This window comes from Corylus avellana, chromosome 6 (assembly GCF_965113065.1).
Source record: "Corylus avellana chromosome 6, dhCorAvel1.hap1.2, whole genome shotgun sequence".
NCBI classification, from domain to species: Eukaryota; Viridiplantae; Streptophyta; class Magnoliopsida; order Fagales; family Betulaceae; genus Corylus; species Corylus avellana.
The window spans coordinates 3436201-3455298 of NC_142495.1; the positions used below are offsets into that span (position 1 = coordinate 3436201).

General features: G+C 36.8%; 2 protein-coding genes across 3 annotated transcripts; both read left to right on the forward strand.

Moving 5' to 3' along the window:
* The first annotated feature begins 670 nt into the window (after positions 1-670).
* Positions 671-7258, forward strand: LOC132186919 (uncharacterized). 2 transcript variants are annotated; one of them, XM_059601037.2, is made up of 3 exons: positions 671-883; positions 1941-3789; positions 5210-7258. In XM_059601037.2, the coding sequence occupies exons 1-3, from the start codon at positions 822-824 to the stop codon at positions 7226-7228; spliced, it is 3930 nt and encodes a 1309-aa protein (XP_059457020.2). In that variant the 5' UTR covers positions 671-821; the 3' UTR covers positions 7229-7258. The 2 variants fall into 2 exon arrangements, with proteins under 2 accessions (XP_059457020.2, XP_059457021.2); XM_059601038.2 differs by having other exon boundaries at positions 1944-3789.
* A 6496-nt stretch (positions 7259-13754) lies between these two features.
* Positions 13755-18991, forward strand: LOC132188780 (ternary complex factor MIP1 leucine-zipper protein (Protein of unknown function, DUF547)). The gene is made up of 11 exons (XM_059603316.2): positions 13755-14197; positions 14315-14428; positions 14892-14996; positions 15103-15219; positions 15472-16005; positions 16087-16445; positions 16533-16632; positions 16758-16817; positions 17157-17240; positions 17394-17510; positions 17781-18991. The coding sequence occupies exons 2-11, from the start codon at positions 14369-14371 to the stop codon at positions 18081-18083; spliced, it is 1839 nt and encodes a 612-aa protein (XP_059459299.1). The 5' UTR covers positions 13755-14197; positions 14315-14368; the 3' UTR covers positions 18084-18991.
* The last annotated feature ends 107 nt before the right edge of the window (positions 18992-19098 follow it).

Here is a 19098-nt window from a genome sequence, read left to right on the forward strand (position 1 = left end):
GCACAATGATCCCAAGCCCAATCTTCTTATCTTTGTTATCCAGGGCGGCGTCCCACTCTACTTTAATGCATCAAAGGGATGATTTCTGCTAAACTTTGCCGACTAGACGACTAAATTAAAGGTTGCATTAATATCCCAAACTAGCAAAAATTTGTAATGTGTACTTTTGTATTGCAAAAAGATAGAAAATTGTACTAATTTTTTGTATTCAGATTAAACTATCCTGATAAAAAGGGGGACATATATATATATATATATATATATATATATATATCAAGACTGATATAATGATTATTTGGCATTGTCAATTTAGCACAATAGAATAGCAATAAGATAAAATTGTAATTTATAGCACATAACACTTATATGAATTGGTACGTGAATTTGCTACACAACACTAATATTTATTATAGATTCATAGAGTAATACTATAAATTGCATTTTTATCTAATAAGTTTCTTACAATATTAATGTGACAGCATTAATTAACTTTTAGACCATAACACAAAAATGTAACATGTCCCCATTATTACATCATGATAAAGTTGTAAAGGAAATTGTATTAAAATAGTAGTAAATCTAAACTTTTTAAGACAAGCCTACCACTGTAGAAGCAGTTTAGTAATAACATATTGATAGAGTGCGAAATGGGTAATTTCGTGTTCTTCTGTCTCTCTGTCTTAGAGCCCGGTTGGTCCTCCGAGGCCATTCATTCGCTATTATCAGGTGTGCTTGCTTTCTAAGCGTTTCCAGGCTCCGAGGCCACTGATATCTCCGAGAACCCTAGAAATTCCTCAGATGATTCGGCCTTTTTCTCAGACATGGACTTCGGAACCCTAACGATGATCGGTGCTTCGGACCAGCTCTTCATGTACAACCGCAGGTGACTCTTAACACTCTGCCTCTCCATCCTCTATTTTGCTCCGATGTTTCCGATTCTCTGTTCTCTAAAGCCGTTTTCTTTTCCTTTCACTTTCTCATCATTCACTCCTTCTTTATGTTTTTCTCCTTATTTTGATGCTTAGTAAAAGAAGAAATCTGCTTTCTGCTAGTCTCGGAAAGTTGATTGCTTTTTCGTTTCCGTTTCTGGGGCCTGTTTCGTGTGGTTTAGCTGCTTAGTAGTCTTGGTTTAAGTTATTCTTGAGTAGTTCTCTTTCTGGAGAATCTATTACTTACGAAGTGCCTCTGGAGCTACCGGTGTTAGGTTTTAGCGATTAGTGAGTGGATGAGAATCACTTCCAAAACTGTGGGATTAAAGGGTTAGGGACCAATTTACAGCTTATATGGTTTCTGGTTTCCCTCCTCTTTTTTTTTTTTTTTTTTTTTTGTTTGTATATTTTTAGTTTTAAGTTAAAACGGAAGGAACGAAACTAGTGATTACAATAAGCATGAATAATTAATGTTACGGAACTATTAGAGGCTGAACTTTGTTTTAAACATCTTCTGCTAATGTAACATTGTTGGGCCTACTACTCATTCTTTCTTTAAATGTTTCTTGGCATTATGTTGCTTTTTATAATAGTATACTTATTAATGTGCCTTGTTGGTTGATATCTTGGCCCCGGCATGGCGGCATGTTTATATCACTTTACCTCTGTTTGGCTACTGAGAAAAAGAAAATGAAATTCGAGCCCCTCTTAGTCATGCAAATCTTACTTTTTAAGAAAAAAAATTGTGTCAGAAATAAATGTCAATATAACTGTTAATGCGGTTATTCCGACCTTATTTAGTATAATACATTGTAAGGATTGTAATTTGTTTTTTCATAATTAGATACACTATTCAGTTACTGAAGTGCTTTTTGTCACGTATTTCTATAATTTCCTTATAGTAAGGAGATTTTGTGTGGCAAGTTGTCTTTTTATGTCAACTTTAAAATTTTATGGTTAAATGCAAACCATTCTCGCATGTTGTGTTAATTGTGGTTGTGGCTTGTTCAGAAGACTGTTTCACCCAGTCAGAGCTTTCCAATTTATAGTGGTTCTTTCATGTACCCTTTTTTGCCAAGCTACATGTGGACCAAGCTCTATGAATGGGATGCCCAAGTCAGTGGAACATGATGCGTGTGAGTCCTACAGGGATCGATATGATGTAGGGTTTCTGGATATTGCTGTTGGTGATATCAGCTCGGGATATGGAAATCCGATGACCCACTTAAGTCCTGGGACTGTTTGTACCGATTCTCATTCATTCTGCTTCCCTTCCACATTACCTGGTTTTTCTTCTAAAGAGCATGGACACAAAGCAGCTGCTTTAGAAGTTTCTGGGGGGCAGTCTGATGGTCCTTTACCTGAAGAATCTACTAAGGATAATGGGTGGGCGAGTAACAAAAGCTGGTCATCTGATTTTGGAATGTTTAAGTTATTGAAAGGAGGGATTGTTTCTTGTTCTTTAAACTCCAGAGAGTATATTAATGAGTTATCGGCCATTCAAGCTGACAATCCTAATCAAAATTATCTTTCTTCCTCTAGAAGATCTTTACTTAATCAGAATTGCAAAAGTTTTAGACCAGAAAAGAACTCTGAGATGACCAAAGCAGGTTCATTTGATGGTTCTTCCTCTCCCAATGTAGAAATTAACCCTACTGTACTGGATTGGGGACAAAAGCATTTATATCTTCCTTCATTAGCTTTCTTGACTGTGGCAAATACTTGCAATGACAGCATTTTACATGTCTATGAACCGTTCAGTACTGACCTTCAATTCTATCCATGCAATTTTAGTGAGGCTTCTCTAGGACCTGGTGAAGTAGCTTCAATCTGTTTTGTGTACTTACCTAGATGGTTGGGCTTGTCCACTGCTCATTTGATTTTGCAGACAAGCTCTGGCGGTTTCGTAATCCAGGCTAAGGGCTTTGCCATTGAGTCGCCTTATGGAATTCAGCCTATATTAGATCTAGATGCTTTGTCCAGTGGAAGGTGGGCTAAGAATTTGTCTTTGTTCAATCCCTTTGATGAAACCCTCCGTGTGGAGGAAGTGACTGCGTGGATGTCACTTTCTCTAGGGCATACTTCTCATGACATCGAAGTGCTTTGTAGCGTAGACAATTTTCAGGGCTCTAATGACCTCGGTTTGCCAAGTGTTAAGGATCAGTTGGTTGTGAAAAGTGGTCAAGTTGGTTCACCAGTTTTGGCAATAAGGCCTCATGGAAACTGGGAGATTGGTCCTCGTAGCTTTGAGACAGTCCTAGAGATAGACTTCTCAATCGGGTCTCAGGGCAAAATCTTTGGTGCATTCTGTATGCAGTTGCTAAGGTCTTCAAAAGACAAGTCTGATACGGTTATGGTTCCTCTTGAAGCTGAACTAGATGGGAAAGCTGTCTATGATGATTTTTCAGGATCTGTTTCAGCATTTCTTGAACCTGTAGTGGGATGTGATATTTGTGAAACTGTTGTTGCTATCTCTATCAGAAATGGTGCTTCTCACTTGTTGAATGTTGTTAAGATTAGTGAAGTTTCAGGCACTAAAAATTTTCATATCAAATATGTGGAAGGCTTACTTCTTTTTCCTGGCACTATCACACAAGTTGCTTTGGTTACTTGTACTCACCTGTGTTTTGAATCATGTGATTCTCCACCCGAAGTATCCAGAAGCTGTAAGTTATTCATACTGACAAATGGCTCGAGTACTCCTCAGATTGAAATTCCGTGCGAGGAAATAACCAATTTCTGTGCAAGACATCAGAAGGATTCTTCTATTGGAAATGAATATCAGTTTGAAAAGGTTGAATCTGGCAAGACGAGGGCAGGGCCCTTGGGCAGTGGCAGCCATTCACCATCACAGGCCAAGGTATGCCGATTCTACTTGCTGTATTTCTATTTATACGTATCCTTTATGGTTGACAGATCATTGTGGCATTAGGTCAGCTATGAATTTGTTTTCAAAAGTCTAGTTACTCTGTTATTTGTTCTAAATTCTTTACATCTGCCTGTCAAAGAACATTACTGTGACTATGCATGTGCCTCGTCATTAATGAGTAAGCAAACATTTCTTAATAATATTATACCTTTGTCCAGCATGTATACTCGATCTCATTTACTTATCAAAAAATGTATATTGGACAGCATTTAACCGATAAGTAGATTGAAAATGCCCAGAGTTGAGCTTTGATGAAACATTTTGACATATTAGTTCATGAAAGCTTGGAAATGTAATAGACAACAAAGAAGATAGTTGGCTTTCCAAGATCTTTATATATGCCTGTAATGGGCATGGCTGAACATTAATTTTTAGCCAAAGATCTTTATATGTTTTTAACCCCAAGGGGTTGGCTTAAGTGTAAGGGCCTTGGTCATAAAGAAAAAAAAAAAACATTATTTTACATTGGAATTTAAAGGTTACTGCTGAATTTTTGATATTTTTTGTTGGTGGCAAGGGAGGTAGTTACCTTTATTGATAGGTAGTAAGGCCATGTGTGGGATGTTGCACCATATTAGCAAGAGTTCATTCTGGCTGTCTTTGCAGTTCTTTTACTTTGTAGGAGATCTTCAACTTTCTTTCTGGACCTATTCAATTTCAGTAACGTCATTTTTAATTCTCAAACACCCCCCACACCCCAACCCCCCCCCCCCCCCCCCCCCCCAAAACACACACACCCCAAAAACCCCCAAAACAAAAAGGAAAAAAATAAAGATACATACCGAAATGCTGATATGTTCTTTGGGGAAATACATGTTCCTTTTGATGCATAAAATTTAAAAATACAATTTGCACCCTCGTTTTATTTGGCATAATTTTCTCTTTAGCAAGTTCAGGTTTTTCATGAAATCTCTGAAACGGCCCATCTCTCTAATCAAGAGCTTCACATGTCATTTTTGTTATAATTGGTAATTGAAAAGAATCTAGAGAAAGGAAAGAAGAGTGAATCGATGAAATGTTGCTTGATGTTCATTGGGAACTTGGAAGTGGGAACCCCATTCTTTATATTTCTTTGGTGCTAATTCAGTGAAATGAAACGGGAGGGAATGTTAAGGTCCAGACTCCAGTTTTGAAAAGGGGTGATCATATAGGAGGCTACCCACATTTGTCTGTTGTTGCCAGGTCTAAATTTTGTGATTTACTGTCATCATGGTAGAGAGAGTAGTTACTCAAAACTAGAAGCATTACAGACTCTGAATATTAGCTTTTAAATTATGTTGTTTCTTGTTATGTACTCGTGTGTCTATGTTCACAATAACCAAGATGCTTTTGTGAACTTATTATCTGTAAGGATCTGGACACAGCGGAGGCAGATGAATTGGTACTAGAAAACTGGAAATCTCAAGGTACTGCAAGTGGCATGTCTGTGCTTGATGATCAGGAGATATTCTTCCCAATGGTTGAGGTTGGAAGTCATCACTCCAAGTGGATCACTGTAAAGAATCCTATCCAGCAGCCAGTTGTAATGCAGCTTATCCTAAACTCAGGAGAGATTATTGATGAATGCAGGGGCCCTGATGGTTTCACACAACCACCATCCAGTAATTTGGTTCTTGATGAATCTATCCCTCCAAAATATGGGTTCTCTATAGCAGAGAATGCAGTAACAGAGGCTTATGTTCATCCATATGGTACAGCATCTTTTGGGCCAATTTCCTTCCAACCTTTGAACCGATGTGGGTGGAGAAGTTCGGCTCTGGTAAGGAACAATCTTTCAGGTGTGGAGTGGCTATCTTTGAGGGGATTTGGAGGGTCACTTTCCCTTCTTCTACTGGAGGGGTCTGAGCCTGTACAGAGTGTAGAGTTTAACCTCAACTTGCCAATTCCTCTGAATATCTCTCCCCCTGATACTTTGGTTCACATGGAAGAGATGATTTACGCCTGTTCACAGCCATTGTCAAAAGAACTTTCTGCCAAGAACACAGGAGACTTGCCATTGGAGGTGAGAAAAATTGAAGTTTCTGGAACAGAGTGCGGGAAGGATGGATTTATGGTGCATACCTGTAAAGGTTTTGCTCTTGAACCTGGCGAATCAACAAAGCTTCTGATATCATACCAGTACGATTTTTCCGCAGCCATGGTACATAGTGATCTTGAACTGGCCTTGGATACTGGTATTCTTGTGATTCCCATGAAGGCAAGTCTGCCCCTGTACATGTTCAATATCTGTAAGAAATCAGTTTTCTGGATGCGAGTGAAGAAATCCTCTGTAGCAGTCCTCCTTCTTGTTTCCTTGATGTTACTGGTATTCTGTTGCCTATTTTCTCATCTCATAGCATTGGGTTCTCTGGATGATAAACAGAGTAATGGTAAGTTGTCTGTGTCTGGTGAGGTGGATAGTCTCCTAAGGACTATTGGGGATGATCAAGCCTCAGTTCATCCTTCGGTTAGTAGATATCCTGATGGTCAGGGTGGGACCCCAGAACAGGGAATGACTGTTCAACATGTGAGCCAAGTGATGGGAAATCTTAAACAAACAAGCGATTCTTTAGAAGATAATCAAAAGGAAAGAGCATTTCCATCCTCTTTGCTATCAAAATCTGTAGCAGTTGAGACTGCTGATACAATAGAAGCATCCCAACCAGGTAACCTTACAGTCAAAACTGGGAAAGAGAAGGGAAGGAGGCGAAAGAAGAGAAAAGGTGCTATTTCCAAATTAACTGGACTTTTTGAAGTTTCTAGCAGTCATAGTGGAAATTCTACACCATCATCTCCCTTGTCCCCAGTCATATCTGTAACACCTAATCGTACACGGCCACTGTCTCCTGATATGGAACAAACTATTGAGGCTAGCAGGTATCCATTTACTCAAGCAGCAAGCCAACTCTGTGAGAGGGATCAGGTTTTTAGGTCCAACACTGAGGTGAACAAATTGGAGCCCAAGGTTTCTGTAAAGCATTGCAATAACAACTTGCTCTTTTCTACTCAAGAGCAGCCTTCGGCATCAAGAAAAACTACTACCAAGCCTGTTCTGTTGCCTTCTGCTACTTTCCCTTGTCCTGGCAGGCGTGCCCCTGATGTGTTATGTCCTTCCCCTTTTCTGGCATCAACTTCTGCAATTGCTCCACATGCTCGAGCTCCTGGGTCAAAACTCGACAACCAGAAAGAGGAAAAGGCACGACTTGGGGATGAATATGCATATGATATATGGGGTGACCATTTTTCTGGGCTTCATTTAATGTCAAAGGATGTCACTTCATTGATCTCCAGTGCTACAAAAGATTATTCTGAGAGCTTCTTTGTAAGGGGTCCACAAACCTTCCTGACAAAGTCTGGATTACAATCTGTAAGTTTTGAAAAAGAAGGTTAATGATAAATCAAAAAATAATCCTTTAATATAGTTGCAGCTGCAAATCTCTCCTTAGCTACCACACCTATAGTCATTTCCATTCGTATATGAGGTAAAGGTTAATAATTCATTGTCTTTTGTCGTTTTTCACTTAGTTACATGGCGTATGCCACATGGCTAGTTATCCAACTGGCATGGTCATGTCGCAATTTTTTTTTTTTTTGGAGATAAAATATACCCATTAAAAGGTAGTGCAGCATCTTTTGATTGTCTGATAAATTTATCAATTTAATCCAAACTATAAAACGTTTAATATAAGTCTTAAAGAACAGGATAAATGTAATTAGGCCTAACCACATGGAATTAAATTGTAATTTACTCCAACTCCAAAGATAAAATGATAGAAGAAGAAGATAAAAGAAGAGAAAGTAATAAACCTGTGGTTCACTTGGTAAGAGAGGTAACTAATAAAAATAGCCTCAGAAATTTAGACCAAACATGCCTTTCTGTTTGCTTTTACCTTCTGCCAAAGTAAAACTCTGATTGTTTCTGTGTCCTTTTCCCGTAAGTAACTGAAATATAACTGTCCGTGACTGTAACTCTTTGTTTGCTTACTTGTGGTATGGTATCTATCAATAGAATATTTAATTACTATAACTGTAATATATTTATTATAAATACAATAAACTTTATTTTAAATGAACGACAGTGACAGCAATGAAGGGAGAAGATTGGTTTTTTGTTTTTTAGCCAAATCTACCTGGTTAGAATAAGTTTGTAATTTATCCTAATCTTGTTGCTTATTGATTAATGCACTTCCAATTCACGTGGAATAATGCAAACATCAAACGTTGAGTATAAGTTATGGTAGTTGAGATTCCTCAAACCTGGAGCCCTTCTAGACCCGGCAACTCAAACCTTTGTCTTCTTTCAACAGCAGTGTGATGGTTCTGTCGTCTCGTCTGTGTTTGTCATTCGATAATGGAGTTTGCCCATTCATGGATGCTTCCTTTGAAACAAGTTAAAGTTACCGTTAATTGCATGCACATGTAGACAGTAGAGTCATAAAGATTGTTAGAAGGCTGTAACTCTCACATTATAATGGGCTTACGGCCTGCAAAAGGAGAGGGCGATTGCTCACTACGTGTCCGTGAAGGCTGATGTTGACAAGCCCATGGACGTGTGTGGGAAGACCCGGCAACTCAGAAACGTCTTTAACTGCTCGTATTGCAAAGCAATGATTATTATATGAAATTTCGGGACCATTATGTGTCACAAGGAGAGCTGGCATGACCATATGCAACTGGATAGCGACCTTGCCACCCAAAAAGCAAAAATATCTTATATTCCATTGGTTAATATCTCATCTTATGCTTATACGATTTTGTGCAGAATTGTCTATGAAGAGGATAAAGCTTTGCGTTTCCTTCAATCTATTTGTTGGTTCAGACAGAAATTGGGCCCATTGAGGTGGTCCATTTCGCTTGGACCATACATACAGCAAACCGGGATTGTGACTGCTCCGCCCCATTATTGTTTTCATCTTGGGGACCTCTCTAACGTCCTAACAATGCACAACAAGTACGATAGATCGATCAGGTGACTTACAATTACGTTGACTTCTTATTATTAAAGGTGGTGAACAAAAACCCAGAAACAAGAGAAGAAAAAAAAAAAAAGAAGCAATTTTATAAGGAAAAAGCAATAAAATAAAATTGCGTTGCATTTATTAAAAATGAATAAATCGAACTTCTGCTCTACTCTCATCATTTCACCCAATTGTAGTGCAGAGTGCAGAGCAGATTAAGCTCACATGACACGCTGTCCTGCTCAGTGCCTCAAGGATCTTCTAAAGATATGTCAACAAAGATATAGGAAAGCCAATGGAGAGGAGATAGAAAAAGGCCTTAAAAATCAAATCACATATATATGGAGCCCTTAACAAGTCCCCAAAGACGCATTAATAATTATATGATCTCTTGTTAAAAAAAATGCCCTAAAATCGATTTTGTTCACAAACACATTTGACCTTGTGAAAGGTTTTTGAACAATTTTCAGAATTACAATCTTTCGGTGAATTTTTATGAATGCCATGAGCAAAATATCATGATCATGTGTTGTATATATATTGTCCAGCCATGAGTTTCATGAGAGATTCTAGTAAATGAGAAAGAAGGGATGAGGAAGCTAGACTTTGTGCATGTGTCTTTGCTTTGCTTTTGCTCGATCCTTTTCACAAATTAATTGCATCAATCTTTGTTGTTGTTGTTTTACTTCATGCTTTCGGCCTCACTAGTCACTACAATTGGAGCCCAAAATTTTATGCTGGGACACCGTCCCCTTCATGTTTGGGACCACTCCCAAAATAAGACTGAAGTGGTTTTGCTTGGGACCATTTCATGAATATTTTTTTTTTTCCCTCCTCTTTCCTTTTAGCCCAATATAAGAATTTATCGCTGTTCCATGATCATCAACTTGGCTATTATGGGCTCTCTGATAAGCATGGATCACGCTCAATTAAAGCCTGCAAGCCATTGATGCCTGGTCCCCATATATACTACAATCCTGATGAACTGCTAAATTTATACTCATCTAACCACCAAAATAAAAAAGGAGAAAAATATGTAATTTACTCATAAACATTTGTAAGTATAGATCGATCAGTAGATCGAACCAATCTTGTAAAATATGCCAATCAATTGAGTCAATTGCATGTACTACTGGAACATTTTTTAAGCGTTTTGCTTGAGCATGTATATTTATATATATATGGAACTAAGAAAAAGAAAATGGAGTACAATGATTTTGGTGGGGTGACGCATGGTGTACAATTTTATTATTGTCGATATATATTTGCATTGCCATTATGATGAAACTTGCACACAAGAAGAGAACATCGACATCCCATCCAAATATGAAGAAGAAGTAAAGCACCACGCAATGAAATAATTAAATCTCTTCAAGAAAAAACTTTATTAATAAAATAGTACTATTGATAAATATAATTAAGTTCGATGGAGGCTTTTTGTAAAAGAATGAGAAACAATTACACTTAAAAAGTAAATATAATTATTTGATTCAGAAATTCGTTTTAGTTGTGGGAGAGGCTTTGGAGGCACTTGCTTTTCTCTGGACTAAAAAGGGTTATACCATGATCGATGTTCCAAGAGTACGTAGGTAGAGCAAGCATGTAATATATATAAGACCAGAATGATAAAAAAAAAAAAAAAAAGTCTCCAATGAGTAGCTTAATCGACAATGAACTATGCCTTATGAAACAGAGGTCAGTAGTTCGAATTCCCATTTTCTTTTCTTGTGTGGATGTGTAGAGAAAAAGAAAAAAAAAAAAACATGTAATATATGAGAGAGAGTATGTTTAAATGAAATGCACGCTCACGTGGTTATGGAAATAAAAAAATGGCTAGTATGATTAAATCCATGCATGCACCTAATCTTGTTTCCCGATATTGATATATTATTCGGTTGAATGCATCGGGAATGTGACTTAAAGTCCACTTTTAAACTACCTTTATTAAATATTCGGCAAAATATTATTATTGTAAGATAAACAATCACTTTCACGTTTAATCCTCTCGAGTTTCCGAGGAAGCACTATATATTGCCATTTGCCCCTCCCTTTTTACCATTTCCCCCCCTCCCAAAATCCTATGAAAATTTCTGATCAAGGTGTTATACTTCCGTGGATTATGTGAAGCTGTCGTAAGTAAATATCTTAAATATTATTTTGTGCTCGATCTGCATGCATATGTGTTAATTAGTGCCTTCTGCTTAAACAATTTCATTAACAAACAAATCAAACACAAAATACTCTTAAAAACATGTAAAGACAAATTAAATTAACAAAAAGAGACATTATTTATTGTCCTTTAATCTCTAGGAATGAACAACAGTATTATATTGAGATCCAACGTATGGTGGACATTGCTGAAATTGGACATACCGGGTAGATCACGTATCTTGCTAGATGTGTTACCAAATTAAAAATATGGCGACAACTGTAGCAGTTTGCTGAGTACGTTGATGATTGTCCTCATTTCATGTCTCCGTGTTTTGGCCACCAACAATCTTTTTCCATTCCTTCATAAATTAAAGTAGACGACTATACGTGTGGTGTGGATAGAACTTATCGGTTTTTTATATATCACAGAAAAAGAAAAAGAAAAAGAAAAAGAAAAAGAGCCTTCTTTTTACTAGCTTTATGCTTGCTCCTATATATATGCCTTTGTTTGAGCCATGATGGGTATATTTGAAAAGCAACAATATTTGATGTTGTAGACAGAATGAAATTGTGGTTAAGGACTCAGGCTGGGTAAGCACTTGGCTAGGCTACATATATAGTTTTGCAAGTTGCCAAAGATTCAACCAATTTATCGTCTCAAGGCAACTAAAATAGATAGCAATTGCCAGGCTACATGGTCCACGAATCCATGATAATGTTACAGTAGACTTTTTTTTTTTTTTTTTTTTTTTTTAATAAAAAAATTTGTATTCCTTTAAAGAAGCCTTTTATTCTGAGAAAAAAGGTGGGTGGAAGTGGGGCAAAATAGTACATCCAATCCCCACTTCTTCCATATATTGGTTTGGGGGCTTTGGGCACCACCTTGAAGATGACTAGTGACAACTATACCATCTTCCCAAAAAATTTCAGCTATAAAACTACTCTTTAGGAGTAAGCTTCTTCTGGGTATTTCTGTCATTTACTTCTTATTTAATTTACAATTATTTTATTATTTTATTTGTTAAAAGAATAGACGTATTATAGGAATATAAAAAAAATAAGTGGTCTTTTTGATACATTTGGATAATTTGGAAGACTACTTTAATATATTTTAAACATTAAGAAGCTATATTGCAAACCGCTAATAGTTTAAAAAGTTTTTTTTTTTTTATATTTTTCCCTTAACTAAAATAGATAGCAATTGCCAGGCTACATGGTCCAAGAATCCATGATAAATTGATAATGTTACAGTAGACTTTTTTTTTTTTTTTTTTTTTTTTTTTTTTAATTTTTCCTTTAAAGTAGTCTTTTATTCTGAGAAAAAAAGGTGGGTGGAAGTGGGGCAAAATAGTACATCCAATCCCACTTCTTCCATATATTGGTTTGGGGCCTTTGGGCACCACCTTGAAGAATGAAGGTGACAACTATACCATCTTCCCAAAAAGTTTCAGCTATAAACTAGTCTTTAGGAGTAAGCTTCTTCTGGGTATTTCTGTCATTTACTCCTTATTTTCAATTAAATATTTTATGTATTTAACTCACTTATTAAAACCAATCGATTTTGTGCCTCATGCACCATCAACTAGCATGTCACATTGCTCACATGAAAAGATGAAAAGGCATTATGGTTAAATCCCTTTCAACAAAGCAATCAATTTCTATCTTTCATATCTCAAACATGTACCAGAATATGGACAGGGCATTAACTGAGCTTTTAATCATTTTCTTATCATTATGGCATTTAAGAGAATGGATTAAGATTATCATTAATGATACCTGCAGTGACTATATTTGAGAACCAAAAAAAAAAAAAAATTGAATACTTTTCATCACCTCTCTATTCCTTGATTTTGATTCATTCTCCAATCATCTAGCTTGATTGTGGTCCTAATAACCAGCACTTGATACGTCCAAAAAAAAAAAAAAATCGTATTCTCTTGTCTTTCTTTCATCTTTTTCGTTAATCTGACATTGTTAATTCATTATTGAATTTTTTATTTTTAGCTAAAATTCATTTAAAGATAAGATTGACAGTGACACTTAAACATAGAAGGATAAGAGAAAGACGAGTGAATACAAAAATAGGATTTTACAAGAAAAAAATAATCCTTGCATTCACATGAAGTGTTTTTTTTTTTCTAAGCCACAAGAAGTATTATTAGTTTCTCATCACGTGCTGGCAAAAGTTCCTTTGCTACTTTCACTAAAGTACTCACTTCTTTCACTTTGTTTTTTCTCCTAAGCACTCACTTCTTTAACTTTGAACGTTTAAAAGAGAAGCCCAGAAAGAAAAAGAAGAAGAAGAAGAAGAAGAAGAGCGTTAAAAGAGAAAGTAACTAAAACACAATTTGTTTCATAAGCTGGCCGGAAATAGTTAAAAAGGCATACCATAGAGTAAAAAGAAATTAAAAGAGTTTATTTTTATTGAACTATTTTAAGTTTTAACCCGCTGTAAATTAAGGACACCCTGTTTAAGGGTAGGCTCAAAACAGTGATTACACAGAGGCATTTATTAGACATAAAAAAAAAGGTGCATGTTAAAAAAAAGCTTTTGTGTCTCTTTGTCTTGTAAATCGCGTAAACAAGAAGCGTGTTTAGAGATGTGGGAGCTTATATATGGTTGATAATGCAAGTTGAGAGAGAGAGAGAGAGAGAGAGAGAGACAGAGAGTGAGTGAGAGAGAGACAGAGAGAGAGAGTCTGAGCGTGACCTGGCAAGAAGAGCAGCTATTCGCTTGTCTGCTTCACTTTAGCTTTGTGTGTGACAACCCGCTCTCATCATGACTAACATGCGCTCCTCTCTCTCTCTCTCTCTCTCTCTCTCTCTCTCTATCTCTCGCATACGCTAAAACTCTGAAAATGATTTACATGTATTGGAAAGACGAAGAAGTGAAGCACTATATCTAAAACAGAGAGAGAGAGTGCGGGTGTCTCCACCTCTCTCGCACTTTTCCTGTGTTTATATTTTTGTTTATTTGCAAAGGAAGTGTTATTTTATTTAATATTTTGAAACTAAATTGGGTTTACAGTTTACTTGTGGATAGTTTAATACAGTTGGTTCTTGTCCCTCTGTCGCATGTTCCTTGGATGACGCTTCAAGCTCGAAACCTCGTCGTTTTCTTCTCCTCCTTCTGTGGCCTTTTGTTGCTTTCGTTCACTCTGTTCGAGATATAAAACAACCCAAAAAATTAAACGTATCTGCCATTTCTGTTTCTGGGCCTCTTTGCTTTCCATTTTCCCGCTCTCTAAAAGGTATGAAATCTCTCTCTCTCTCTCTGCATCACATTTTATATATATTATTGCTTCTTATATTCAGGATTATTATTTTTAGTTTCTGGTAATTACTTGCTACGTATTTGTCATTTTCAGGGTATATTAGTTGTGTTGCATTGTTTTCTCATTTTCTGGACAAAGTAAAAGAAGATGAATACCAGAGTGCGCACCACTCTTCAGGCAATGAAAGCTCCTTTGAACCTTGATAAAGTAAGTGCGCACCATCCTTCTCTTTTGGTTATTAATTTTTGTGATTTTTTTTTTAAATAATAATTTCTCTGCAAGTGAAAGGTCAATTTCGAGATGGGTGTGTAATTTTTTACAAGAAAATGAAGCTCTGGAGTCTCGAGCTTGAAACAGTAATATATTTATATCTAACGGATTTTCTGAGACATGCCGTAATTTCAAAGCTACTTCAGAGTACTGTCCTAGTTCCGTAATTTTTTATTTATTTTCAAAAAAATAAAAAAATAGCTTGGAATTTCTCCCTTTAGATATTCTTTCTAATTGCGTATTCTCTCCTTCTGAAATGCGAAAAGTAGGTGCTTTTGATCCAAATCCGAATTGGGTTCTTTCACTTCTCTCAAGAAACGAATAGTTTCTTCCTTTAGCCCCCCTCTCTCTCTTAACGGTTCGGTTTGATTAATGTCATTTTGATGTTGAATTCACAAAGAAGGAGAAGATGGAGACTCAGGGGAGCCGAGTAATCGACGCTAGGAAACATGTGACCAATCGGCGCCGATCAAATAGAGAAAGGAAAATGGCCTTACTTCAAGATGTATTTTTCTCACCCATATGGGTCTAACTTAATCTTTTCTTTGTTTTTTTTTTTTTTTTTTTTTTTTTTTTGCTTTGATTTGATTATTTTGTTCTGGAAAATGCAGGTTGATAAGCTAAAAAAGAAGCTCAGACATGAAGAAAATGTCCACAGAGCATTGGAGAGGGCTTTTACTAGACCTTTAGGAGCTCTACCTCGTCTTCCTCCTTATCTCCCTCCACATGTTAGTAATAATTCCCCTTTATCTTTCTCTCTCTCTCTCATGGAACATAGATAAAAATTGCCAACTTTTTTGAGTGGAGAAGGGTTAAGAACATTAATAAAATTGGTTGTGTGAAGAAATGAAAGAGACCCAAGTGAAGGAACATTCAGATTATCCTATATGGTCCTCAATATTGGAATTTTGTCATACATTTTTCTCAGTAGCTTTTAATGAATTCAGGATAATGAAGGATGTGATTTCATTTGTTTGCAGACATTAGAGCTTCTTGCCGAAGTAGCCGTTTTAGAAGAAGAGGTTGTTCGTCTAGAAGAGCAAGTTGTGAATTTTAGACAAGGTCTCTATCAGGAAGCAGTGCACCTTTTCTCCAAGAGGAATGTGGAAAATTCGGGCGATTTGATGGATCATAACTTGATTAGAAGCTCCAAACATCAGCGATCAAAGTCTTTGCCCCAAAATGAGCTCAATTCAGCAACATCCATGGCCAGACTTCAACCTTCTCTTACCAGAAGTACTTCAAATAGGAAGCTCTTGTTCGCTGATACCGGCCCTGATCGAACCACAAATTTTCCCAGTAGGCCAGCTATGGGGAAGCAATTTACTAAGAAACCAAATTCCTCTCCGCCTCTTCCGGAAAATGGACGAGGAAAAGAGAATTGGTTGTGTGCAAATTCTGTAAAGGATAAGCTATCTCCGGAGAAGAAATGTACAAAAGTTGTAACCCCAGTGAAGAAACCTCCAATCAAACATGGATCAGTGGATAAGTGTGTTGATCCTTTAAGGTCTCAGGTATACAAATTAGCATTATCCAATAGGATTTTGTCTCTACTTTGTTATAGTCATATTAATCCCGGCTTTTCTGTGCTTCAGATAGAGAGCAGATTAGTAGACCAGGAGAGAGCACAGGAGAACTCTTCTTGTTCTTCAGATGAAAGAATATTGGAAGCTGATAGCACCCCCAACAAAGTATCTGAGGATATATTGAAGTGCTTGTCTAGCATTTTTGTGAGGATGAGCACATTGAAGGACAAAGTAGTAGAATCAGGGACTTTTCAAACACTAGCTTCTCATGCAAGCAACAGAGAAACAGAATTCCGAGATCCATATGATACCTGTTCAGAAATCAGAAATAGAGATATTGGTCCCTACAAGCATCTCTGTTCAATTGAAGCAACTTCAGTTGATCTCAACCGAACAACAAATGCTTTGTTTCTGATCCAAAGACTAAAGTAAGTTGTGAGCTTTTTGTACTGATGTTTTAATGGTGCGGGGGTGTGTATTTAGAGTCTAACCTCTGATGAGATGTATTAATTCAGGGTCCTATTTGGAAAGCTTGCCACTGTGAACTTGGAGGGTCTTACGCATCAGCAGAAGCTTGCTTTCTGGATAAACACTTACAATTCCTGCATGATGAATGTAAGATATCTCCCTCTCACCAATGAGTCCAGGATTGAAAAATCAAGGATATTTTTTTACTTTTACCCAGCATGAAATACTAAAGCAAGACCATACTTACTTACATGATTATGTCAATTTTATAGGCATTTTTAGAGCATGGGATTCCTGATACCCCTGAAATGGTTGTAGCACTAATGCAAAAGGTAAGATTTGTCCATCATTCTTGTTATCCATAGTAAAATATTCTAGTTATGCTTTTTCTCTCTCCAACTATTAATCTATCAAAAAGATGGACATAATGTATGAAATTATTATATATATACTTAAACATGATTTATGTAATCTCTCTATCAGATAGTTCAAGTGTCTGTCACTTTTAGTTGAGATGCTAACTGTCATCATCTTTAGAGAATCCCTATTAAGCTTGTTTACTTTGTATTACAATTAAGAAAATGGCTTCTCCAATATGGTAGCACATGGTTAACAGCAACTGTTGGATAATCATTTTTGCAATCAACTAAATTTAGCGGTGCTTGCCTCAGGCGACAATCGTTGTGGGAGGACACTTGCTCAACGCAATTACAATAGAACATTTCATCTTGAGATTGCCTTATCACTTGAAATTTGTAAGTCATTATCTCAACTTCATTATGCTTTCAGGCTGGATTTCTTTTTGTTTTGGTCCCACTCCCACCCACACAAAACTAACTTTAATGTCTAATTAAAATTCCTTTTCTTTTTCTTTTCTTTTTTTTTTCTTCTTAATTATCACTCAACAGACATGTGGAAAAGCTGTGAAAAATGATGAGATGAAAGCACGAAGCATATTTGGATTGGAATGGTCTGAACCCTTGGTTACATTTGCCCTCTCCTGCGGAAGCTGGTCCTCCCCTGCAGTAAGTTTGTATTTACTTCTGATGATATTCTTAAGTTATAGAGGAAGTCCCTAATTTGTACCACGAGAATATGAAGAAGTACCCTTCAAGTAAATATTTTCCTTCTTCATTCTGAATGAACTCATTGCAAGCGTCGACTTTTAGAAGTCACTGTTGCAATCAACAATCATGTTCATTGTAAATTCCATACAGTGCCTTGGTATAGAATGTGGATAAATTCTATTTTCATGAATGTGCTGGTACTGAAAATGCATGCTTTGTTTAATGAAGGTGAGGGTATACTCAGCATCACAAGTTGAAGAAGAGTTGGAAGCAGCAAAGAGAGACTATTTGCAGGCAGCAGTTGGCATTACCAAGACAAACAAATTAGTAGTTCCCAAGCTACTAGATTGGTATCTACTTGACTTTGCTAAGGACTTGGAGTCATTGCTGGATTGGGTCTGTCTGCAGCTACCTGACGAACTTCGTAACGGAGCAGTTAGATGCCTTGAGAGAAGGGGAAGAGAACCCCTTTCACAGTTAGTACAAGTAATGCCATATGATTTCAGTTTCAGGTTACTTCTACACCGATGAGAGTTTTTTTTCTTTAAAAAAAAAAAAAAAATCTTTTTACTTTCAAGTCTAGTTTGACCAACTATGGATGTGGTGGGGTTGTGTACTGATAGACAAGTGAGAGTACATATATAATCTTGCATTTGTAAGTGTGGGCAAAATTTTGTTGTTATCAGCACATGGGTTCATTATTGGGGAAAGCTTATATGAATATGGTGAATTCTTTGATTCAAAATTTAAAAGGTATTGCCGATCCTAAGATGTCAATGTTAGTTGCTACAGTTGGAATTATGGTTGTGGAGCAGAGGCAAGCAGCTAGTATAACTGTATAAATCCAGTTCAAAATAGAAAGGGTGCACACAAATGATTGCTTTAGGAAAAACGACAGATCAATGTTGAGAGAGTTGGTAAATAGAGCCAGGCAAGCAAAGACAGCTCACTTGAAACAAAGCTTATAGTTAGAGTCTTACAGACGTACACTATGTGAAGCTGATTAGATTCTAAGCTTGTCCGACACGGCGTGTTCAAGCAAGGCAACAACATGCTTTAAAAAACCTTTGTCGTCTACCTCTCAAAATGACAACCCTCTACAAACGTCTTTGTTTGCTTATGAGTATTATCCATCCGCATTTGGAAAATTGGAGCCTCGCAAGCTTCCTGTGAAAGGCCAGCATTTCTCTCATAGTTTCTGACTAGTGTATAGTCAAAGATCGTCGTATCTCAAAGTCATGGAAGCTCAGATCTCATTGGTACAGCCAAATTAGCAGCATACAGTATGGCTTAACGGATTTCCTTTCCTTGAAAGCTGTAAAGCATAAAACATCACAAGTTGACATTGTAGCATAGGCTTTGTGATCTAGTTCGAATTGTAAAATTAAGATAAATAGTCTATAACCAATCTCATTGTATGAAGTCATGAGTTAATTGTACACATTCGCTAATACTATCATCCTGGACTACCAAATTGATTCTCTTGCCATCATGAAAAAGGAAAACTATTCATCTACTGCTAGGCCAAGTGTAATTAACCCCAAAA